Raw genomic sequence first — 26,568 nt, forward strand, 5'->3', positions numbered from 1 at the left:
AATGTCATTAAAAGCAGTAATTATTTATAGCGGTTAGAAATGCATGGCGTTCAGTAGGAAGTGCTATATAAAACAAGATGGCACTCTTAAAGGAAGGAGATTGTACCGCACTGATTCATTTTATTGAACTATATATTTATATATATCAGCCCTGCACATAGACTCAGGTTCCACCGCTGCGTGTACTCTTTATGCAGCATGGTGTATGAGCGCAGCATTCTTACCGCTACTTGGTACTGATATAGCGGGTCTAATTAAAGAAACACATATTTCATTAAATCCCCTGGTAGTAAAGGTGTTAAAAATAACCATCACCAAAGGAATGCGGGCTTATATGCACCCTTATGGGGCGCTGCACTTTAAAATAAAATGAGGGGGGTAACGATAGGGCAAGCAGCGATGGGATGGGGTGGTGGAAGGGATGGGGCAAGCAACAACAGAACGCAGGCGGGAGGGAGTGGCAAATTGAGACGGCTGCAAAACGATTCATTCTTATGGCCTGCTAGACTTTAAAATAACATGGCGGGGGCAACGACGGGGCAAGCAGCAAAAGGACAGGGTGGCGGAAGAGATGGGGCAAGCAACAACAGAGTGTGGGCGGGGTGGGTGTGGCAGGAAGAGACGGCCTGCACAACGAATCATTCTTATCGAGTGCTAGATGTTAAAATAGCATGAGGGGCCAATGATGGAGCAAGCAGTGATGAGACGAAGTGGTGGGAGGGACGGGGCAAGCAACAACAGAACGCGTGCGGGGTGGGAGTGGCAGGAAGAGACAGCCTGCAAAGCGATTCAGTCTTATCGAGTGCTATGCTATAAAACTAACAATAATACTTCTGCAAATGCGTGTCCAGCAGAAGAGCACTGGCCTCAGACAGGAAGCTTTACTTGATCCATGTTCTATGCAGCGCAGCATAGACAGGAAAAGAACAAGAATGCAGGAGGAGCTGACCAATGAGAAGGGAGGAGATGAGATTGCTGTCGAAGTCAACCAATGGTAAGTAATGGCCGTGCTCTAAGTCATTTTTAAGTTTTCATTTTTATTTACAAGAGCCTCACAAGTGACAGCGCATGCGCTGCTCGGGCGAGACCTACAAAGGGAAAAGAAAGGAGGAGGGTGATATGTGCATATGCTAACTATTGCAACTGTGCCAATACCAGCAGGGCTTTAAGTGGAGTAGGTCCTGCTGGACCACAGACTCGTCAGTTATTAAAACCTCATGGAGGCACTCAAAGAAGGCCCTGTGAGTCCTCCTGGGTCTGGAACCTGAAGACCTCTGAAGGGGTCTGGTGGGCACATTCTATTTGGTTCAGGTGATGCTGGTCATAGGATCTATGGCAGCCTGTAGGAAACACGCAACACTGTTTCTACAGGGTTTACACAGGCTTCCTGAACTAGTATGGAACAAACCCTGAGTTTAACATAGGCGCAGGGTGGCTGAGAGATGCCTTCATAAATTGTGCGTTTTTTCTATGTACCCATGCACTAAGGTACTAGCACCCCTCTGGAACATTTGAAGAACCAGGGTTTTTCATGATGGTGGTTCAGCTTGAAGCATCCATTGATATATCAGCTAAATACTCATTCAATCTGTTGTAACCCACCCTTCTTGCCAGCAACCCAAACCCACCCTTCTCCCCAGATCCAGTCTTTTCCCTTCAAGGAGATCCTTCCCTCTTTTTGGGATTAGTTTATAATATTTTTCTCCACCAAAACTGGTCTAGAAGAAACGTAGTCCTTTCTCTGCGTTTATTATGAACCAATGTCTGTCCGCATGGGCGGTGGGGTCTCTTTACAAGCAAACAGAAGATGTAGAAAGATCCACCGCACCAACGTGGAATGGATACCAACTTTGGAAACCAACAGAGATTCCACCCTGCTTCCAACATTTACTCAGTGTTTGATGTCCTTTTCAGATCCATTTGTGCCCAAGTAGACAAACACATCTATATGCCTCAAAGTCTGGGCATCCCCATAATTATGAGTAAAAACTTAGGAATGTTCCAGGTAGACATTTATGTGATGGTCTTTATACTGTGAGTCATTCCACTACAGTGTGTTCTCAGTGACCTTCTTGCCAGGTTTGCCCAAGCTCTTCTTGTGAACATCAGGACTTTGTCCAAGTCGGTTCCGGTTCCTCTCCTCCTCCAGAAGCCGCTGGGCCACCATGGCTTCTCTCTTGCTCTCAACTTTGGCCAAGCGGAGCGAGCGCTTCAGCTTCTTCACCTTCTCCCTCAGGTGGCCGTTGGCTTTCTCCAAGACGCGGGCTTTCTGCGAGAGCGTCTTGACGCGTTCCTCCTCTTCGAAGAGGGCCTTCTGCACCGTGGAGCACAGGAGCTGCAAAGGACACAAGGGAGAAAAGCCAGTGTCAGCATCAACCGGAAGTGGGCAGAATGTGAGCTCTTAATGGTATCTCTCTGTATCACTGAAAGTGTGGAACATACTCAAGAGGGTTAGACATTTCACAAACAAGGAACAACATTAGAAAAGCTGCACTTTGGATCTACGTGAAAAGGTTTTAAAGCAAAACTTAGAAAAGTACTGAATTTTAAGAATAAAGTCGAATTAATAGTTTACTTTTTTTCTGTTTTAGATTGGGAAGTGTAAAAGTTTGAAACAACAACTTTGAATTTTCCAAACATTGAAAATTAAATTGTTTACTGTGCAAGAACTATTGTTCAGAATCGAGCAGAAATATATATGTGGTTCAGAGATATATGTCCTAAGTTCATACAGGTGTGAATTTATATTCAGCTACAAATGTTAGTAAATAAAGTTTAGTATAGAGGACTAAGTAGAAAATATCAGTCATGCAGCAAAACATTATAATGTGCCTTTACTAACTGATTTTTAAATGAAGTAAGGTGCTGAATTGTGTTTTGTGAGAACATGTAGGTTTTTCTTACAGTGGAAAAATATTGGTAACCTGAACCTGAGGCAAAGAAATACAGAAGAGCCTAAAGGAATACATGCAGAACTTCAAAAGATTTTGGACCTGATCACAAGTGCTCCAGAGGGTTAGTCAGTATTTAGCACTAAGCATAAAATGTGACACTTTGGGGCATATTTACCTACAAATGGAACAGTGCTGTGCCGCAAGCAAATTTGCAGCCCGAGCTGCGTAATTTTCAAAACACAGGGATGCACCGTATTAACAAAAATACAGCGCATCCCTATTCCCACCTGTGCACCACTGCTTAAAATGGTGTTTAGCACCAACGCAGACACCCTTGCACCATGGGGTGATTGTGTTTGTGCAGGAAGGGGCACCTTCCTGCACAAAAACTATCATTAATGCTGTTTTCCTACTTCTATGTGGGCTGCAGAATTCAACACACATAGTAAGAGCAAAAAACAAGGAGAAATAAAAGTATTTCTCCTGGTGGCGCCACATGAACGCCTCCTTCTGAAGTCCTTGTAAATCTGGAGCAGTGTCACAAAGCCATAGGCACACCCCTTTGTTGCAGTCTGTCTTAAGTCTGTCTTAAGTTTGTTTTAAGTCTGTCTTAAGTTTGTCTTAAGTTTGTTTTAAGTCTGTCTTAAGTTTGTCTTAAGTTTGTCTTAAGTTTGTCTTAAGTCTGTCTTAAGACTGTCTTAAGTCTGTCTTAAGTCTGTCTTAAGTCTGCCTTAAGACTGTCTTAAGTCTGCCTTAAGACTGTCTTAAGTCTGTCTTAAGACTGTCTTAAGTCTGCCTTAAGACTGTCTTAAGTCTGCCTTAAGACTGTCTTAAGTCTGTCTTAAGACTGTCTTAAGTCTGTCTTAAGTTTGTTTTAAGTCTGACTTAAGTCTGTCTTAAGTCTGTCTTAAGTCTGTCTTAAGTCTGTCTTAAGACTGTCTTAAGTCTGTCTTAAGACTGTCTTAAGTCTGTCTTAAGTTTGTCTTAAGTTTGTTTTAAGTCTGTCTTAAGTTTGTCTTAAGTTTGTTTTAAGTCTGTCTTAAGTTCGTCTTAAGTTTGTCTTAAGTCTGTCTTAAGACTGTCTTAAGTCTGTCTTAAGTTTGTTTTAAGTCTGTCTTAAGTTTGTCTTAAGTCTGTCTTAAGTTTGTCTTAAGTTTGTTTTAAGTCTGTCTTAAGTCTGTCTTAAGACTGTCTTAAGTCTGTCTTAAGTTTGTCTTAAGTTTGTTTTAAGTCTGTCTTAAGTCTGTCTTAAGACTGTCTTAAGTCTGTCTTAAGCCTGTCTTAAGCCTGTCTTAAGACTGTCTTAAGTCTGTCTTAAGTTTGTCTTAAGTCAAACTTAATACAAAATCTTAACTCTACTACTACTAAATGCCTTCTGTGAATACCAAAAGTAGTAAGTTTAGGATTTTGACTTAAGTTAGTTCTGTGAATCGGCCCCAAGATCTCCCTGTGCCTAACAAAATGAATGTGTTAGTCTGTAATGTAACTGGCGCTCATGTAAAGTGCTCTGATACCTTCGGGTCTGGTTCACGCTATAAAACTCCACAAAAAAAAGACCCCTCCTCGGCGAAGATCCGCTCCAAGCATCCTGGTCTTAGTCATAAGACAGGGGAAAAAACAGAGGGGCATATTACCAACGAGTAGCGACATTAATCGCTAGCTAGGCTTTGCAACAATTTTTTTATCGCTGAGCATCGCCGGAAATTATCGCTGAGATAACTTGCTATTAGCAACGTTTATCTCAAAAGTGATAAAAATCCTCACGCTAACTGCTGGAAAACCTACGATAATCTCTCGAAGTTTGGCGTTAGCTTGATGATAGGGGCTCACAAACTTAGCCATGATATCCACCTTCCATAGGATATCATGGCTAAGTCAGGAAAATACCAGGTGTAAAAAATGTAGTGCTAACTGTGGTTAGCGCTGCTTTTTTCATCACTAACAGGGTTAGCGATATCCTTGATAATAGGAGAAATGTCGCTTAACAACATTTCTCCTATTATTTTTCTCTGGAACTCCCCCTTTGCATCTCATTAGTGATGCAAGGGGAAGCGTAGAGAAAAAAGGTGCTATCATGCGAATTTGCGTGTTAGCACCCTGTTGCTGATAGGGAGATAATTTTATCTCCGCTTTCTTGGCTTTTAAAGCCAAAAAAGCAGAGATAAATCCCTTGATAATATGCCCCAGAAAGAGGTGTGGGGCTGGCCATGTAATATTCCACCCCTACATGGGTGGGACTGGATCAAGTCCACTCATACTTCCTTGTTTGATCCTGTAGAAGAGGTGGGGTCACCTCATTATAAATAACCCTGGGTGTAGCAGGCATAGTGCCTCTACGTGTATTTCCACGGAGTTTTAAAAAAAAAATCAGTGGAAATACGCTCCGCTCCCTCCCCCCTCCCAAAATCTTAAAAAATGTAAAAGAAGCCCCTTACTGCTTGTCTGCCGCCTCTCCTGCCTGGCCGCCCTCCATCCTGCTCCTCACATCCTTCTGTAATCAAAAAACACTACGCTGTACGTCTGACTCACGTGCGTCACGGAGGCAGAGTTTTCGCCTACTCCGTGTTCGCTACGGAGCGCGGTGGGGGCAAATCTCTGCAAACTCAGGTGACGGAGCGAAGTTACCCGCCCAGGGTTATAAATGACTAAGATGAGGCCATTAGGCCATATGGATAATGGGGCACATGTCTGGGCATGTACGGATGATCACAGAGTAATAGAGACAAAGGAGGGACTACAACCTTTGTAGAGATGTACTCTTAGAGCTAGATGGCACATCTGGAACAGTTTTTGTAGGTTCAGGAGTAACATTAAATCATGTTAACACAGGATTGGTAGTGTACGTCTGATACAAACTACCAGCATAAGTGGATGCCAAACATACTAAATTTAATTATTTCAAAAAGTGTTCAAATGTAGAAGAAACGTGGTACTAGTGCCGGATAAAATCTAATGTAAAATCTGAGACCATGTGATGCCCTTGTATCCTAAACATACAGGGAGTAAGCAGATCGGATACAACTAACAATCAATACATTTTAATTATTGCAAAAAGTGACTCTATAAAGATACTTGGGAGCAATAGTCCTCAGGAAGAAAAAGTCGTGAAATCTGCAGCGTATTTGGGAGCAGCAAGCTATATCTGCCATCACATTTTATATTTGACTAGCAGCCCGTCCCGACGTTGCCCGGGAGCAATTAGGCTTCGCCCCGCTTTTGAAACCTGCAGACGTCATCTTTTCCTCCTGTATTTTACTTTGCTTCTGTGCCCCCGCCCGCCCCACTTTTGTAACTGCACACGTCACTTTTTCCTCCTTTTCCTCCTGCACCGTTTGTCTTACTTTTCTTTGCTCAGGCTTCTTTGCTCAGGCTTCCCCGACCGCCCCGCCCGCCCGGCCCCCGCTCGGCCCGTTCCCCCACCTGCCCCGACCCCCACCTGCCCCAACCCCCGCCTGCCCCAACCCCCGCCTGCCCCAACCCCCGCCTGCCCCGACCCCCGCCTGCCCCGACCCCCGCCTGCCCCGACCCCCGCCTGTCCCTACATGAGTGCCCTTACCTCTACCGGCGGTGCTCCTGCCTGTCAGCTCGCACTACCGCTCCTCCCCTGCACCATGTCCGCCGCTCCTGGGACGCCGCTCCTCCCCGTGCTCCTAACGTAACCTCGCAAGTCGCGGCCAGCGCTACTTTGGGGGGACTACTTTTTTTTTTTGTTAATTTTTTTAATAAGGTTTATTTTTAAAGTTTATATCGGCTATAACCATCTACACACCATGCCGATTTCAACGGGGTATCGGGTGTGTAGATTGGCGCAGTGGTTCCCGCGTTTACCCGCCTCAAAGCCTGCAAGTTTCTCCTTTATTATAGTAGTATAGATTTAATGCACTCATAGGTCACAAAAATAAAAAAAAGCTAAACCATGATGCCACCAAAGTGTGGATTCCATATGATTGCAATACCTACCCATTCTCCGTAAATTGTATCTTTTGTGGAAGCATTTTATTTCCCTTAATAAGGAAATATGTTGCATGCATACATTGACCAGTTTTCACACAGTTGTGATGCAGCAAATATGTAGCAAACTTCACGAAGTCGTAAACATTCCGTATTTCTCAGAAAACGTTGCAAAAAAAACCTTTCAACTTCGGAACCCCCTTATGTGTTAAACTAAGGCTTCAAGGTCCATTAGAACGGTAAGGTGAGTTATATAAAATAAATCTACCCCTATGCAACCAGTAAACACATGCATTCTGCACGCTGTTTTCCCGTGCATATTTATAGAAAGGCCTGCACAGGGCACGCGGATCAAAAGCCATCACTTTCAATTGATGTGATTAGGTTGTTTTGCCCTTAAATTCCAGTGTGCTCCCTGCTAGGCTTCCAAAATCAGGGGTATGCTTCTGGGGTCCAGGTTAGACAAATCCACGCCGGGTTTTCAGGATTTACACGTGTGATATATTTACATACATTTAACCTACATGGAATTACACAAACTGGATTGTCTGAAAGCGCAATCCTGATGCAGTACGTGTCAGTTATTACTCTATAGTTATAGCGCCAAGAAGTGGTTTGTGCTGCATTTCAGTTGCACAGTCAGTGATTTGCCTGGAATATAAGGTGGATTTGGATCTATGCTGGACGCCATTTACTTACATGTGATCTGTTTCCAAACCTAAAACGCAGCAACTACACAGGTAGATTTATATGTTTAGTTGGTTTGTAAAGAGATGGCTTGTGGCAAGGGGGACACTTCGTGGCGCTGTTTTTTTTTTTAAGTTCATAGTCTAGACTTTTCCTACTGCATCAAATACATCGATCATAAGAGTGGGTGCATCACTTGTGTTATAATTTCCGGTTTTATATTCGTTTAATAGCTTTATAGTTCATTGACCTGTGGCAAAAGGCTATTTTGTAGTGTGCATTTCAGTTTACTTTTAAATAAATTTTCATTGATATTATATTGCATGTTTGTGTCAGAAAAGTTACTTGTTGCTGCTGTGATTGCACGTTTATATAGCGCCATCACAAGCTGGATTGTTTCTAGGCGCAAACCTGATGCAGTACCTTACATTACTCAATAGTTCTGGTGGCATGGCGTTTAGCGCCAAGAAGTGCTGTGTACTGGGTGGAGTGCTTTATAAATGTTCAGCGTGACTGCCACAAACACATTAAGGCATAGGCAGAAGCACACCATCAAATAGCTCGGTGGGTTTTGAGCTACATACCTGGAGGCTGCTAGTTTAAACCCTTCAAGAGAGGATTGCACCAGAGCCAAGCAGTTTTGCTTCGGTGCTCGGCAACTCTGCTGGGAAATGACCCCCGCCTGCCCCTACATGAGTGTGTCCTTACCTTGGCCGGCGCTGCTCCTGCCTGTCAGCTTGCACTACCGCTCCACCCCTGCGCCATGTCCGCCGCTCCTGGGACGCTGCTCCTCCCCGTGCTCCTAACGTAACCACGCACGTTGCGGCCGGCGCTACTTTGGGGGGGACTACTTTTTTTTTTTATTACATTTTTTTAATAAGGTTTATTTTTAAGGTTTATATTGCCTATAACCATCTACACACCCTGCCGATTTCAACAGTGTATCGGGTATGTAGATTGGCGCAGTGGTTCCCGCGTTTACCCGCCTCAAAGCCTGCAAGTTTCTCCTTTATTATATTAGTATAGATGATAAATGGGGGGACATCATAATGTCTTATGTATTGAATTCTAACTCCTCTGAGAAGTTTTGTTGGACTAGACAGCCTTAGGGTGGTCTTCCCCCCAATGTTTTGCTTTCCTCTTTCACCTTTTCTGACCTTGTTTATGTTGGTATTAGTACGCTGTGCACTTTACCACTGCTAGCTAGTGCTACAGTACTTGTGCTCTCTCCCCTAAGCATGGTAATACTGGTTCATCCCCAATTGGCATTTTCATTTACTATTAAGTCCCTAGTAAAGTGGACTACTTGTGCCCGTGGCCTGTAAATTAAATGCTACTAATGGGTCTGCGATACCAAAGGGGATGACGGACGGAGCGTTTGAGCAAATCAAACACTCACCCCCAGTCAACTGATCTGGGTTTAATTCATCATCATTCTTTAGCTCACTCCACCACCCCAGTTCAGACATGGTCATATGCAAATTAGTCCGACCCTGCGCCTCATGGAAACAGTCCAGCCGGAACTGCAAAGCCAGGTCCTCCCTGGACCGGAAATAAAGCGATACCAAAGGGGATGATGGACGGAGCCTGCAGCGCTTATTGTGCCACCCACTTAAGTAGCCCTCTAACCATGGGTCAGGCTTGCCATTGCAGAACATGTGTGTACAGTTTACACTACCATTTCAACCTGGCCTTTTGCTAGGCCCAAACCTTCCTGTTTTATACAAATATCAGCCCCAAGGTAGGCCCTAGACAATGCAGAGGGCAGGGACGCAATGTATTTAAAATGCAGGCCATGTATTTTTAAGTTTTACATGTCCTGATAGTGAAAAACTCTCAAATTAGTTTTTCAATACTGCAAAGTCTATTATAAGTGTAATTTCCAATTGGGAATAGATAAACCCTTCAAGTCTGGTATTTCTGAAATCACAATTCAAAGTTTAAACGTAAGGTGAAGTCGGATTTTATATTGCAATTCTGAAAATTTCACTTTTAGAAAGTTGGCATTCTCCTACTTTAGCCATTTGGTGCCTGCTGCCTGTCTCTGGTACATGTCTGGGGAGGGTGACAACTGGGCTTTGTGTATTTCCCCCTAGATACCACACACAATTGAAGCTTAGGTGTGACATGGCAGGCCATCTTGGCTGGATGGGAGGAAGGAACTGGACCCAGCCTATATTACCTGTAATGGGCTGTGTCCTGCGCCCGCACCAAGGACAATATACTCGCCAGTACTGAGTCTGGAGACAGGGCAGGAAGGGAGAACCTCTGTGTCCCCCACTTCAAAGGCACCGCTTGATATAAGTACTGGACCTCAGACACCAACACTTAAGTACACTTCTGGACCTGTGGATACTCTGCCAGAAAGAAGGAGTGATGTGTTGCTGAAGGACTGTCACTCTGCTGGCCTGCTACTTTGCTTGAACACCTGCCTTGCTGTGCTGAACTGCTGGACTGCTACCTTCCTGTCTGGGTGAGAAGGACTGGACTGCATCACTTGTTCCTAGGCTCCAAAGGCTAGCTGGCAGGCCTCCTGATCTGAAAAGTCTCAGGGACATAGAAGACTTCCAACCTAACTGCTTCTGCACCTAGACTCTGTCATATGCGAGTCTGCCCTGCCAAGTGGTGCCACCCCAGTCCTAGACCCATGGAAGTAGACCTAAGGTGAATCTCCAGCAGAACCAATGCATCCTCTGCTGAGGGGCACATCCCCAAGGAGAACTGACACATCTTCTCTACCAAGAGGCGCATCTCCGAGCAGAACTGATGCATCGCCGTTGTAGGGTCGATTGGACCCAACACAAAGACTTGCATCTCCGCAGCTTCCCGCATCTGGGACTGACGCACCATGATTTGAACTGCCACTGTGCTTTGTTTTCCCCTGCACAAGCTCCTTGCATCCCTCTACGAAGGCTACCTCGACAACGGCACTCCGTATCGCAGGTTCGCCGCTCATCAGAACCGACTCATAGCCTCTGCTGCATCTCACATTCTTGATACCTTACTTTGCATTGCAAACCCGTTCGACAGGATCCTCGATGTTGACACATCAGGACCTCACACCGCAGCCTTCTTGCATCTCAGAATCGACGTATTGCTTCGGCTGCGTGACACTTCTTCGATATGGATCCATGCAACGCTCCGCAACCAGGATTTAGGTACTCTGTTTGAGTGGGCCTAACTTGGGGGCATATTATCAAGCAGGGTGTTAAAATTATCGCCGTTTTAGCGGCAGGAAACTGCAGCTAAAGCGGTGATAATGGGCTTGATAAAATGCCCTGGAGAATTCCAATAGAAGCCCATGTTCACACCAGGACATGGGTTTCTATTGGAATTCTATAAGGCATAATATCAAGCCCATTATCGCCGCTTTAGCTGCAGTTTTCTGCCGCTAAAACAGCGATAATTTGTAACGCCCTGCTTGATAATATGCCTCCGGGTCTTTATAGCCGGCCTGCACTCCATCGCAGTGGGACTGAGCTTTTGACTTTATCCTGGTCCGGAGCGAGCAAATATCCCAAATAGTGATTTTTGCTTTTTGGCGCAATTTTACTTAAAAACTGTGAAATCTAATATCTCAGGTTCTGCTTATTGGATTTTTGTCATTCTAGTCTTGTTTTATATATTGAATTAAGCTCTATTTTTCTAACCTGGTTAGAAATCTTTTTGTCGGGCTTTCACTGTTTTATTGTTTGAAGTGTTGTACACATATTTTACCCTTTGCCTTTGAAGTTTAGCATGACTTCTCTGTGCCAAGCTACCAGAGGGGGAGTACATGGTATTTTAGGGTTTCCTGACTCTAACCCTGACTAGGATTGTGGCAGCTGCTTGACCAGGGATCACACTGCAGTCTATCAACAACCCAGTTTCATGTTCCGTCTATCAGACAAATACCTGAATGATTGCAGGAGAACAGTCATCAGTTCCTTCTGCAACATAGTCTGGTCTAAAAGTAAGCATTTCCTTTTACAACGTTTTACTCAATTTTTTGTACTGTAGAAATCATAAAATATGTAACAAGAGGCTTTTATATATTTTAGAAAATTAAATGAAAGAATTTTCATATGAAAAAGGAAGTCCTGTGTGGGCCTGCTTTGTGGCACCAAAACACGTCTACAAACTGTTTGTGCTCTTTCGGAACCACATCAGGTGGACTGGGCACCCGGATGTGAGTGGTACCTCATTAAGATTTAAAGATCCATTGGAGCACCGTGGGCCCAGAGTTTGTCATTCGGACAATGTATATGCTCAGGAAAGTCAGGAGGTACTGGCGAGGGGAAGGGGGTTGGGGACTATAATGCATCTTCATCTGTGTGCATTATATGGGCAACAGCAAACCTTTTACACATTCTCTCGAGGTTTAATATTGCGCTGGGATCTCAAACTTGACTCAACCTGTGTGTATGTTTTCTCCAAGCAGACAGTAATAATAATAATAATCCACATTTGTAAAGCGCGAACAATCACCCATAAGGGTCTCTAGGCGCTTGGGGCCGTCGGGAAGATTAAGCAAGCTATTGCCCAGAGTCACATGGTGCTAGGCTAATCTGCCGCCGGCGCTGGGAATCGAACCGTGATCCCCAGTTTCCAACGTCAGTCGCCCTGGCCGCGGCGCCACACCTCTCCCCAGTTGGATCTGTAAGTCTTTGTGAAGTCCCCAAGGGATGGAGAGAGCATTGAAATATCGGATGTTACATTATGTTAGAGCAACTCACAAGGAGCTCCCCAGGCAAAGGCTTTTTACCGATGCTGAACTGGTATTAGACCTCTAGGCGCTGCATTCCTTAAGAAAGAGTCATGTCTTCAACTGTTTCCAAAATGGCGTCTTGTTGTTCTCCAGCCATAGAGACCCAGAATGCTGCTCCACTCTACACTGAACGCCAAGGTCAGGCGCATGCTCGGATTCTCCAGAAGTGGGGTGCCACCAAGGACTTCAGTGACCAACCTCAAGCAGTGAAGACAGGAATAGGAAGGCAGAAGCAGTCGATAAGGCAGGACCACCTGCATGGACAGCCGGTGCCTGTGAACTGGAATCCAAGGTAAACTAGTTGAGACCAGAGACATGTGGTAACCAGAGCCCCCGGCATGTCAAGCGCTGACGTTCTGCAGTCTCAATCCTGAGACAGACCAGGATACCAGACAAAAGTCCACTCAAGAGGAAAACCAGGAGGAGGTCATGGGACTGTGCTGGGTCTCAGGAGGAAGAGTGTGATGGAGCGCAGGATCCGCAACTGTCGAAAACGAGAAACATCCCAGATTATCAACAACTTTGACTGCAGGGGGAGAGGTATCCAATTCTTGGCTCCAACGTTAAAGCATCCTACGCTGTGCTTTACTCCACAAAGGCCTTGACTTTACGTCCATTTATCTTAAGATCCTGCACCTGCATCCAGTGATGGGTAGCTACCCTACAGGATGCGCTGTGGGGAAACCATCATTGCGGAGAAGAATAAGGTTTCACCTCCATCAGTGAACACATGGATCCCAAATCATTCGTTAAGCTGGTTTTAAGATAATAGTTAAATGAAATGATGCCCCTTGGACCATGAATACTATTCAATACGTAGGTTTAAACTCTTTACCTCCGTATCTGTTCAACAAATGAACCCGGGTTCTCGTTTCAACTTGAACTCGTGGGTAAACAAGCAAACATGAATCATTCAAAATACTCAATACACAATATTTGATATTTCATCAATACGAATTTACTTCGAATTTACTTCATACTTTTTTCTTTATTTTAGTTTCAAAATTGGAACACATATGTTTTCATTCTGATGATACTACTTTACATATTAGTGATGATTGTGATGCAATAAATACTCTATACACAGTGCATGGGAGACAAAATACAAAAAAATCTTTACAAGCATTACATGAACAGTGTCATAAATCAGAAAGGTCCTACTTCATTGTAATCAGTCCAGATAGCTAGGAGGTCAGAGAGCACCTTAGTACGTTTTATGTCGGTTTGAACCACAATCTGTTGGCTAAACTTAAAAGTAACAAACACGGAAGTTGGAAGACGTGACCAGATCGCCGAAGCAGCTGGACGTGTGCAGTGAAGCGGGAGCACTCGGCACTGGATACCGGGCTACAGGCTATGACTAAGACAGCAAGTGCACATAAATGTGAAATTCATGCCCTTCTGCCGAGAAATTATACCGGGACCCCTTTTGAGAGACTGTTCCGACTCACAATAGTGTCCTACACCAAAGTTCCCAGCCCTGAGGAAGACCTTCCTTGAATCTTCTTGGTCCCTACACGAAGGTCGAAACGTGTCGGCACACCCTCCACCCACCCTTTCACTTCACGAGGCAAAGAGTATCGCCATACCAAATTGCAAAGAGACTATGGACTTTTAAGTTTAGCCAACAGATTGTGGTTTAAACTGACATAAAACGTGCTAAGGTGCTCTCTGACCTCCTCACTATCTGGACCACCTATTGAATTAGTATTGAGGGTAAGTAGGGTATAATATCGCAATACTTGATTACAATGAAGTAGGACCTTTCTGATTTATGACACTGTTCATGTAATGCTTGTAAAGATTGTTTTGTATTTTGTCTCCCATGCACTGTGTATAGAGTATTTATTGCATCACAATCATGCACTAATATGTAAAGTAGTATCATCAGAATGAAAACATATGTGTTCCAATTTTGAAACTAAAATAAAGAAAAAAGTATGAGGTAAACTCAAAGTAAATTCGTATTGATGAAATATCAAATATTGTGTATTGAGTATTTTGAATGATTCATGTTTGCTTGTTTACCCACGAGTTCAAGTTGAAACGGGAAACCTAGTTCATTTGTTGAACAGATACGGAGGTAAAGAGTTTAGACCTACGTATTGAATAGTATTCATGGTCCAAGGGGCATCATTTCATCTGACTGTTTAATAGATTCCAACCTCTATGGTCCTTAATTGAATCAGTCCCCTTCTTTTTGGTAAAAGGTTTTAAGATAATGTCACTAAGAGCTTTGGGTGCTGGGGTGCGAGTAGACAAAAACGTTGGAAGAGGAAATTGCTGGGAGTGATGCAACCATCCAAGAGCCCTGTCCCCACGCCCATACCTTCCCTACAGTGGACTAAGTTGGCACGAGAACAGTATAGACTGTTGCTGAGTGAGATACCTATTTTGGAGCTCAAACCCTGCTGTCTTGGAGGCAGGTGCATAATTCATCTTAAAGAGAAAGGGACCCTTTGCTTTTGAGTGAAATTCAGTAGGTATCTAATTTGAGCCGGGGGTTGCAGGTGCGGCCCACTGGCACTCATTTTTGGGAACCGGCACGTCTTTTGACTCAACGGACTGACATCCAGAGCAAGAGAGAAAAAAACAAAAGAGGGGGAAAGAAGAATGAAGAAAAAGATGAAACAAACAGTGACGAAGGCAGAAAACAGGGATGAAAAAGAATCGGAAAGAATGAGATAAAAAGGCAGGGAGTGTCTGGTAGCAGATCAAAGAGGCATGAGTTTGAATCAAGTCTACGCAGCCGTGGAATTCGGCACCCGAACTTTGTTAACATCGGACACGGGCTTGGTCAAGGCCAGTGTGCTGCTGCAACGTCTCTTTGCTTGATGCTTTGATGGCATGCAGTGCAGACGCTTATCTATGAGCCACGTAAAGCCACCCTGCATAATTTTAAATGGCCTCGTACATATGGTGCGAGGCAACGCAGCGCAAGCCGGTGCGTTGCCTCACACTGCGATGGGGAGGCGTGCCATGGGTGTTACAGTGGGTGTTCCATGGCCTTTGACACATTCCCAGATATACAGCAAGCTGTTAACCTGGAAATGCGACGAAAGCCTACGCCTCCGGGTGGCGTAGTTGTTGTTTTTGTGGGAGAAGTTGTCCCTTCCCCCACAAAAACAACCTGATTTCAGTGCAGGCACCCTTGAATTATGATGCAAGGGTGCCTGCATTGGCACAAGTCAGCCATTTGTGTGCCAGATTCGCTCCTTGGGGCCTATGTTGTGTGCTGTGCAGTCTATATTCTCCCATTGGGGCCTATGGATGTTAAGGACAATGGAATCCCTACAAACATATCACTGTTTTTAATCTTGCCCTAGACCTCATACATTAAAACTCTAATAGAAGATCTATCTTCATTTTTAACACACTCACTCAATTCCCTGCACATACCTCCTAAAGAGTTCCGCTTACAAACGCGAAGAGCCCGCCCACTCACATTACATGATCTGGGTTTGGGTCCAATGATGAAGCAAGCCACAGGTGGTAGCTGTGGGTGAGGACCCTAAAATATATATTCATGTATATCCAGGAAATGTGGCATGGGCCCTAAATTACCTGGGTGCATCTGCATACTCGCTTGTGATATCTGAAACATCCACGCACAGCAGGTGCTATCGAGAATAAAGTGGGTGTACCCTCTCTTATGTTAAGTCTACTTAAAATCTGGGATGTTGAGGGCCCACCCGTATAAAAGATTTTGCACTCCTTGTAAGTTTTGACTAAATAAAAGGTTGACCATGTACTTTTACGTTTTAAATGTCCTGGTAATGTAAGACTCCAAAATGTGCTTTTCACTACTGTAAAGCCCTCCTCTCCCATAGGATAACATTGGAGATTAATTATTACATTTAATAAGTGTAATTTCCAATTGGGAGCAGGTAGATATATCATGTTTAGTACCTATGGAAATGTAATGATAAACCGTCTTTAAGGGTAAAGTCAGATTTCTCATTATCATTTTGAAAATGCCACTTTTAGAAAGTTGCCATTTTTCTGCCCTAGTGCCTGCATCCTGCTTAGGTTCATGTGTCCGGTGTGTAGAGAGAGTAAGACTTTGTGAATTCCTCCCAGACAGTCACACAATAGAGGGATTAAGTGTGCCTCATGGGCAATCAACTGGCAGGATGGGGCAGATCTGAGCACAGCCCCAGTTGCACCTAAATAGGTTGTGTCATGTCCACACATAGGGCCTAATGGTCCTGCATTGTCCCTTCAGCCAGCTTGGAGCAGGGCAGGAGAGGTAGGCAATTACATGCACTTCATAAATAAATAAAGATCCTTTCCAGAAGAATGGCACTAGGGTATAAAATAGTACCTTCAGACATACTCTTTAGTCACTACAGGGCCTGCGGAAGGACTCTCAGAAGACTGCTTGCTACTGTGACCTGCTGTGCCCTCTGCCAGACTGCTACTATACCTGGAAGTACTGCTCTTCTGCCTGGAGCCTGCATTGAACCCTCAGAACCTAGCCCTGTTGTTGAGCCCTGCATATTCACCTGCACCCAGGACTACCAGAAGTGACTCCAAGTTCTAGTTAGCTGGCCCCCTGTTAAGAGCAATAGGGACATAACAGGCTCCAACCATCTTGAATCCTCACATGGGCCCTGCCTGAGTGAGTCCTGAGCTCCCAAGATGTCTCTCGCCAGTCCTGGGCTCTTGGTTGTGATGCTAAACATGCCCAGATGGCCAATTTCCAAATTGACGACAAAAAATATTTAGCCAAAAAGTCCTCTCAGAACCAGTGGGAGACCGGGACCAACATGCTCGCCTATCCGCCTGAGGTACATCGCCGGTCTGATTGACTATGCGGCTTCTCCCATTACGTTCTTCTCCGCAGCAGCAAATATGTTTCAGCAGTTCTTTGCTAAAGGGGTATCTGACCTCTTGGAACTGTCTTCGGCTACAGCCCTCTGCCTCATCCCACCGGAGATTTTTGACATCCATTTCGACAACTAAGTCCGAAGGTAAAACATCTTCACTGTTGCTTTGTTCCAAGGCCATCTGATGATGACACTCCCTCTTCAGACACTCCGGCATACTTGCCCCGCTGAACTTCTACCTTCTCAGAAGGTAAGCGCTGACCGGGTCAAATCAACTTCTTGTATCCGAACCACACTCCATCACGGTCAGCCTTAACTTTCTACTGTGACCCGGTCTAATTTGACACTAGATGGTCACGTTGGTTCTTTGACCTTTTAGCCACTAATTTTTATTAAAAACTTTAAAAATTAATAACTCCAGTTCTACTGATTGGATTCTTGTTGTTTTGGTTTCAAATAATGTATTCAAATTCAGTCTATTTTTTTAAATTGGTATGGGGTTTTCCTTGTGTTGTGTTTTCACTTTATTACTGTTTGTGTGCTTCATAAATACTTTACACATTGCCTTTAAGTTAAGCCTGATTGCTTTTTGTGTCAAGCTACCCAGGGTTAAGCACGGGTTAATATAGTGACTTTTGTGGTGCACCCTGCAAGGGATTGTGGCTGTTGTTTGGCAATGGCTCACACCCCATTCAACCAACAACCCAATTTCTCACAGGTGCTATCATATCATGGCTCCCACCCCCTCATGGCCCCCGTAGGTAAGTCTTCTTCTACATGCGTCGCTTTCATGGCTCACCCAGGTATCCAAAGAGGGTGTGTGATGACCCACAATACTTACCCGATGGTCCTCCTGGGCCTCCCAGTCTGGGGTGTACATCTGGGGTTCCGTGCCCGAAGAACAGTTGGAGAACTGGAAGAGGCTTGAAAACATCCGGTGATTCTCCGGTAAGTCCGGGAAAATGGCATCCTGGAAATTGACCCCATGAGGAAGCAGATTGTAGTTCTCGTCCATTCTAGAGACAAAAATCAATTCATGAGCATTAACACCTGAGCGAAAAACACCTGCATTCTCTCACTGCTAAAGTAGTATTTTTTTCAACGAGATCCAAGCCTGTTAATATTTTTGTCTGTTTATGTTTTTTCTTGTGAGCGGGCCAAGTCAGTTTTGGTACTGGTCTGTCACCCATTAGTCGTATGTAGAGCGCAAAAATTGACAATATTTTTGACTGAAAGTACAATAAGTAGGTAGAACATTCCCACTTGAAGCAGGCTGATGAAGCTGATAAGGCACAGAGAACCTTACACAATAGATTTGATGTATCTGATAGGTAAGTCTTATGCTGGTTCCAAATCATTGGCACTGAAATGCAATTGATGGCTACTATATGTTGGTGAAGATGCAATCCCTAATCTTGCACTTGAATGTTTTACAGTTGTTGCTTTAAAGAATGGGTGACAACACATTAATAGATTCAATTTTTGCTGACACCATTTTACAATGACTCCATCATTTCTCCTCCAATGGGCCCAGCTCAGCTGGAACAGGTGCGCAGAGTTTCTGCCTGCACATATCTCGCGTGTGGAGATTTCTTGGGTAGCCTGGCATTGGGCAAGATAATAACACTTACATTCTCTTTACTAATATCTAGGAAATCCTGATTCCGCTGCGATCAGGACTTCATGACTGAATCAAGAGCATCAGTTTTGTGAAAACCACACCCCTACACATTTTCCCTTGGTCAAATTTCGCCAGGTGGAAGCACGTGGAATTTATCCTGGGAAAAGCGTCACTGGGGGGGGGGGGGGGCATGAATTTTTCTAAAAACGATTATCATTTTAATGAATGTCTGCCTCTGCAGTGGAATAATCTGATGCACTAAATTGAAATCTTCTACATGTTAAAGAAGCACACTTTTTTAAATTTTGAAGAAGTTTATAATATTTTATATTATGTTTGTAGCACGAAATACATGCCAAGCGTTTTCATGGCTTGGCTTGTGCACAACACTTAGAGCCAAGCCAGATCCATAGGTCAGCTCTGGCGCGGCCCACCCTATTCATTTGCCTCCGTGCCCTCCTCTATTTGCGACTCAGGCCTAGTACATGGGGCCGCCAGTCACTTGATAAAATGATTTGCAAAAGGAAAGGACTAGAAACATGGTACCCTGGACAGATATACTGGTTTGACAGCTCTATCATCAAGGCTTCTTGCAGCAGAGACGAAGAAGATTTGGCGAAAGATTGCGGCAGGCATCCAACAACTATTTGTCATGTCACCTTTAGAATATATTTCTCCATGTGGATGGTGGAGGAGGACAGCGGCGCCCATTTGCCTTGATGGCTCGCTAGCCACGACCCCCGCTAGTCCAGCCTTGACTCCTTCCTTATGTGGCTGAGTGTCTTCCTTCCTTACTTACCAGGATAACTTTGCTAGATTCAAATGTGACATAACTCAAGTGCCTGAAAAAATATAATTGTTCATAAACCATAATTCCAGAGTGTCATTGTAGACCTGGGGAGATAGTCTCAAGAAGTTTGGGGAAGGTCCCTGATTCTACATAAAGACAAGCTATAAAGATGTGAACTCCAAGGCCCGATTCATAGAACTAACTTAAGACAAAATCCTAAACTTACTACCATTTTGGTATTCACAGAAGGCACTTACTCATTTCGGTATTCACAGAAGACACTTACTCATTTCGGTATTCACAGAAGTTAGGAGTCCTAACTTCAGGACTCCTAAATGCCTACTGTGAATACGGAAAGTCTTAAAGTTAGGAGTTTTCTCAGTTTAGGAGTAGTAAAGTTAGGACTCCTAACTTCTGTGAATACCAAAATGGTAGTAAGTTTAGGATTTTGTCTTAAGTTAGTTCTGTGAATCGGGCCCGACTGTGCAGCGGACATGTATGAACAAACCAGGCTTGTGATTCAGTGCAAACCCCATCCCTGGCTACAAGACATAGAAATATAATTTCCATCAGGCATGAGGTTTAACTCAAAATGTGGTTTCCATTTCATTCTGGCTCCCTTTCATTGCGATAGTTAACCACTTACCCAAAGGCCAAGAATACCTTTTGATTTAAATATAATAATATACAATAATGCCGCCCTGGCAACAGAAAACATAAGATTAGCAGAGAAGAAATTGCTCAATTTTTTAAAGTCTATAATTTTGCTGAAGAGATAAAAGACACCAGCGATTTAAGGAGGAAGGGAAATAAAATGATTCTGGGATTATGATGAATGGGACCCAGAAGAGGGAATGGCGTGAGTCACTCTGGGCTTTGAAGGGGGGCATCTGAACCCCAGTGCAGCATTTTTTGTGGTCACCGCCTGCCCTTACCCAGGAGGCAAGGCTGTGTCCCGGGTTCTAGCGCCGCTCGAGGAATGCTTTCAAGCCCTTCTCAGAGGTGCAAGCAGGAACAAAGCACTGGAGGGGAGGGCACTTTTCATATTCAGCAGACCAAATACTTCCAGACATTTGCAGGTCTGAGAGATTGCTTGTGCCAGCTGGATTATCCGTTAAATTACTTAGATATGCAGGTCAGTCAGTCAGTCAAAAAACAACTTTATTTGGTTTATCATAACCATAAAGCATGAAGTAAAAAAATATATAAATAGCACCACATAAAAACGTCATAAATCAGTAAAACTTCTAAAACATTACCAAATCTAAAAAATACCAATGCGGATTCCCACATGCATTTCCTCCTTATCTGCTTTCAATAAGAGGGTGTTCACTTTAACCATACATTTTACACCACGACAAATTAAAATATTGGACATGCCTCTCACGCAGTTTGTTACCGCCTGCCTGCAGGTACGAATTTGTAAGTCCTTAAAGTGTGCCAGTAACAGCTTCCTTCGTTCCATTTTTAAATGATCACAAACACACATTAAATGGCATATTGATTCCTTACAGTATCCACGCAGCCGGCAATTTTCTGATAATTCTTCTCTTTTCTAGGTAGGGAGTTGGAATCTTTCCATCATAATCAGATTGGGTTTGTCGAATGTGTCAAAAGTACAAAATGTGTCACTTCTTTCCCTAATATTGGCTATAAAGATGGCTCTGCCCGCATTGCCTGAAATTCTTGTCCCACACCACTTGCTGGAAGTGTTAGCCCCCCCTTGGGTTTTGTTGCTCTCCTGACCTGAACACAGGTATCTCGCAGGCCTGCCAAGTTTTCCGGGTTCATCCGTGTTGTGCTGCTCCAGTCCACGTTTTTTCCTGGAATTCTGGGACTTGTAGGCTTGTTTATTTCATTATAAAACAGGACTACACGTCCCTTAATTCAGAGGAAAAAACCTGGACTGGAGCGGCACATCACACAATGACCTCGGGAACTTGGCAGCCATGACCACGACTCACAGGGAAAGACAGTAGAAGCACCCCAGAGCAACACACAGTGAAGGTTGTTCTAGAAACTCACACAAGTGAGACCCCATTACGAGCCTGGTGAAGAATGAGAGCCCCTGCTGTGAATAGTATACCGTCCACGAGGAGAGACCCATCTATCAGCAGGGACGCAACAACTGCTCCCAGCTGTGATTGGTTCAAAGGTATCTCACTGTGACCAATAAAGAGTGGCCCTAATTGTAGCGCATGGCCCCCCTGTGTGAGTGTCTTCGCACGTGCTTGTATGGATGTGTGTGTGTGCAAGTTGTGACAGCCTTAGGGCCGCGCCTTCAGCAGAATCCTGTGGAATGAACACCTGTGACGTGCCAGGCCCTGCACTGTGACGTCACGAGGTCGAGGCCAGCACCAGCAGGGGAATCCTGTGGATGGAACACCTGTGCCGTGCCAGGCCCTGCACTGTGACGTCACGAGGTCTAGGCCAGCACCAGCAGGGGAATCCTGTGGAATGAACACCTATGACGTGCCAGGCCCTGCACTGTGACGTCACGAGGTCGAGGCTAAGTGCAGAGGGGAGGCTTCCGCCTCAGCAGAGACAAGGAGAGGCCACTGAGGGGGAGAAGGTCGGGCAAGATTAGATCGTCTTTGAGGCTCATCGCAGGATCCCTTTGTGACTAAATAGATTTTGCTTTTTTTAGGTGATTGAATTAAAACCGTGTCTCGGCTGCTCCCCCTCCCCCTCCCCCCTTACACTGCCACACTTGTCATCGCCCATAAGCCAGTGATGCATGATGACAGGTTGAAGGTCTCTATTGTGACGTGTCCGTGGTATACAAGGCTGGTACCCAGGCAGCCGCAGCATTGCACTCATGAGCACCGGACGGAGAGGACCACTGCTGGAGGCCGGAGCCGAGGCCCCGAGAGGCCGAGGGGGCCGGGGCCTCACAGGCTCCAAAAGAACTGGGCGGGGCTGGGTGAAAGGGACAAGGTGAGTATAGAAACCAAATGAAAACGAACTTGAAACTGAACTGAAACCAAACTTTAAACTGACTTGATACTGGCTTGATACTGGCTTGATACTGGCTTGATACTTACTTGATACTGGCTTGATACTGACTTGATACTTACTTGATACTGACTTGATACTGGCTTGATACTGACTTGATACTGGCTTGATAGTGACTTGATACTGGCTTGATACTGGCTTGAAACTTCCCTTCCCTTTTCCTTTCTCTTTCTCGTTTTTCCTTCTATACCTTACATTCCTATCTCTCCTCTCATTTCCCCTTCTCCCCCTTTCTTTTAAGTTCCCTTTGTCTCCATCACTCTTTCATCCTCTCCCCTTCTGTCACTCCCCTCCCCTTCCCATTCAATCCATTCCGGTCCCATCCTGCACTCTCTTCTCTCCTTTTCCATCTCCACCCCTTCCCTTCTCTTCCCCTCCATTCCCTCCCATTCACAGCCTCTTTCCCTTCCAATCTGTTCCCATCGCCTCTGCTCCTTTTCTGCTCCCCTTCCACTAACCCATCCTTTCTTCCTTATTCTTCCTTTCTTCACCTCCTTTCCTCTTTACCATTCCCTCCCCTTTCCCCTCACCCATCCCTTCTTCCATACCCTACCCTTCCCCTCACTATACCCTTCCCCCCACCTCCCTCTCTCTCATTTGCCCTCTCCCCTCCCTTCTCCCTTCCTTTCCCTGCCTTTCTCCTCCTTTTTCTTCTCCCCCTTCTTCCCCTCATTTTTCCTTTCCTTTCCTTTCCTTTCCATTCCCTTCCCCCACCCTTCCCTAACCCATCCCTTCTTCTCCTTTACCTCACACACACAACCCCCCCACACACACAACCGAACACACACAACCCCACACACACAACCCCCACACACAGAACCCCCCCCACACACACAACCCCCACATACAAGCCCCCCCCACACACACAAACCCCCCACACACACAACCCCCCCACACAATCCCACAAACTCACACACACAACCCCATAACCACAAACACACACAACCCCCAACACACACACCGCCCCACACACACACAACACCCCCACGCAACCCCCCCCCCACACACAAACATAACCCCACACAAACACACAACACAAACACAACCCTAGACACACACAACCCCACACACCACACAACCCCACCCACACACATCACCACACACACACACACACAACCCTCTACACCCCCCCACTCAACCCCCCCACACACAACACCCCCCCCACACACACACACCCCCACACACACAACCTCCACACAAACCCCACACACACAAACCCCCCACACACACAACCTACCACCCACACACAACCCCCCACACACACAGAACCCCCCCACACAACCCCCCCACACACACAACCCCACACACAACCCCACACACTCACACACAACCCCAACACACACACACACACACCCCTGCACACAACCCCACACAAACAAACTCCCCGTACACACAACCACCCACACACACAGACCCCCCACACACATCCCCCCACACACACATCGCACACCCACAAACAGCCCCACACACTCACACACAACCCCCAACACACACACAACCCCCCACACACAACCCCACATGCACAACCCCACACGCACACAACCCCCCACACACAACCCCACCCCACACCCGTACCCCCAATACACACAACCCCCTAGCACACAACCCAAAACACACAACCCTACACACACACAAAACCCTACACACACAACTCCCCCCACACACAACCCCACATACTCACACACAACCCCACACATGCAATCCCCCCACACATACAACCTCACACAAACACACAACCCCACACACACAACCCCCCCACACACAACCCCCCACACACAACCCCCCCACACCCCCCACACACAACCCCACACACTCACACACACAACCCCCCACACACACAACCCCACACACAACCCCACGCACACACACCACCCCACTTACACAACCACACACACTCACACAACCCCACACACTCACAAAACCACACACACAACCCCCCACACACAACCCCATACACAACCCCATACACAAACACAACCCCTCACACATAAACAACCCCACACACACACACAGCCCCACACAAACACAACCCTCTCACACACACAACTGAACACACACAACCCCCCACACACAACCCCCCACATAAAACCCCCCACACACACAACCCCCACACACACAACCCCACACACACAACCCCACACACACACACACCCACACCTCCACACACACCCCCCACATACAAGCCCCCCACACACAACGGCACACACACACCCCACATACAACCCCACAAACTCCCACCCACACACACACACAATACCATACCACAAACACACACAACCCCCAACACACACACACAACCCCCCCCACACAACCCCCACACACAACCCTCTCACACACACACAAACCCACACAAACACACAACCACACACAAACACACAACCCTAGACACACACAACCCCACACCACACAACCCCACACAGACACAACCCCACCCACACACACACCACCACACTCAGAACCCCCAACACACAACCACCCCCAAACACACAACCCCCACACACACAACCCCCCCCCCCACACACAACCCCCACACAACCCCCCACACACAACCCCCCACACACACAACCTACCCCCCACACACAACCCCCCCACACACACAAACCATCACACACACAACCCCCCACACACAACCCCACACAAACAAACCCACACACACAACCTCCCCCCACACAAACACCCCCCACACACACACAGACCCCCCACACACATCCCCATGCACACAACGCACACCCACAAACAACCCCACACACTCACATACAACCCCCAACACACACACAACCCCCCACACACAACCCCCCCACACACAACCCCCACACACACAACCCCACACACGCAACCCCACACACAACCCCACACACTCACACACAATCCCACCCACACACCACACAACCCCACCCCCACACACACCACCACACATACAACCCTCTACACACACAACCCACCACACACACAACTCCCACACACACACAACCCCCCACACACAACCCCCCACACACAACCCCCCCCACACACAACCTACCCCCACACACACAGCCCCCCCACACACACAGAACCCCACACACACAACCCCCCACACACAACCCCATACCCACAACCCTACACACACACACAACCCAAACACACACACAACCCCACACAAACCCACACACATACAACCCCCCACACACAGACCCCCCCATACACAAAAAAAACCCCACACACACAACACACACCCACAAACAACCCCACACACAACTCCCAACACACACACAACCCACACACACCCGACACACACAACCCCCACACACAACCACACAACTCCATGCACACAACCCCACACACACACAACCCCAAACACACAACCCCAAACACACAACCCCACACACACAACTCCCCCAACACTCAACCCCACACACTCACACACAACCCCACACACAACCCCCCCGCACACTCAACCCCACACACTCACACACAACCCCCCACACACACAACTCCACACACTCACACAAACCCCCTACACACACAACCCCACACACACAACCCCCCCACATACACACCCCCACACACAACCCCCCACACACAACCCCACACACTCACACCACAACCCCCCACACACACAACCTCACACATAACCCCACGGACACACACCACCCCCCACACACAACCCCGCACACAAACCCATACACAAACATAACCCCACACACATAAACAACCCATACACACACAGCCCCCCCACACACAACCCCCTCACACACGCAACCAAACACACACAACCCCCCACACCCAAAACCCCCACATAAAACCCCCCACACACAACCACACACACACACAAACCCCACACACAACCCCCCACACACACAACCCCACAAACTCACACCAAACCCCATAACCATAACTACAAACACACACAACCCCCCAACACACACACACACACACACAAACAACCCGCCACACAACCCCCCACACACATAAACCCACACAAACACACAACCCTAGACACACAACCCCACACACAGACACAACCCCACACACACCACCACACACACACAACCCCA

At 46.3% G+C, this 26,568-nt stretch overlaps 1 protein-coding gene across 1 annotated transcript in view; it reads right to left on the reverse strand.

Annotated features, from left to right (window-relative positions):
* Positions 1–1,608: 1,608 nt before the first annotated feature.
* LOC147693133 (coiled-coil domain-containing protein 3-like) overlaps positions 1,609–26,568 on the reverse strand; it is a 161,167-nt gene continuing 136,207 nt past the window's right edge. Inside the window, exons 2-3 of the mRNA XM_086936889.1 lie at positions 17,950–18,124; positions 1,609–2,335 (exon numbers count right to left, since the gene is read on the reverse strand). Of these exons, the coding sequence (XP_086793015.1) occupies positions 2,048–2,335; positions 17,950–18,124 (463 nt within the window). The 3' untranslated portion in view covers positions 1,609–2,047. The remainder of the gene's footprint in view (positions 2,336–17,949; positions 18,125–26,568) is intronic.

The sequence above is a fragment of the Lissotriton vulgaris genome, chromosome 9 (genome assembly GCF_964263255.1).
Source record: "Lissotriton vulgaris chromosome 9, aLisVul1.2, whole genome shotgun sequence".
Taxonomy (NCBI): Eukaryota; Metazoa; Chordata; class Amphibia; order Caudata; family Salamandridae; genus Lissotriton; species Lissotriton vulgaris.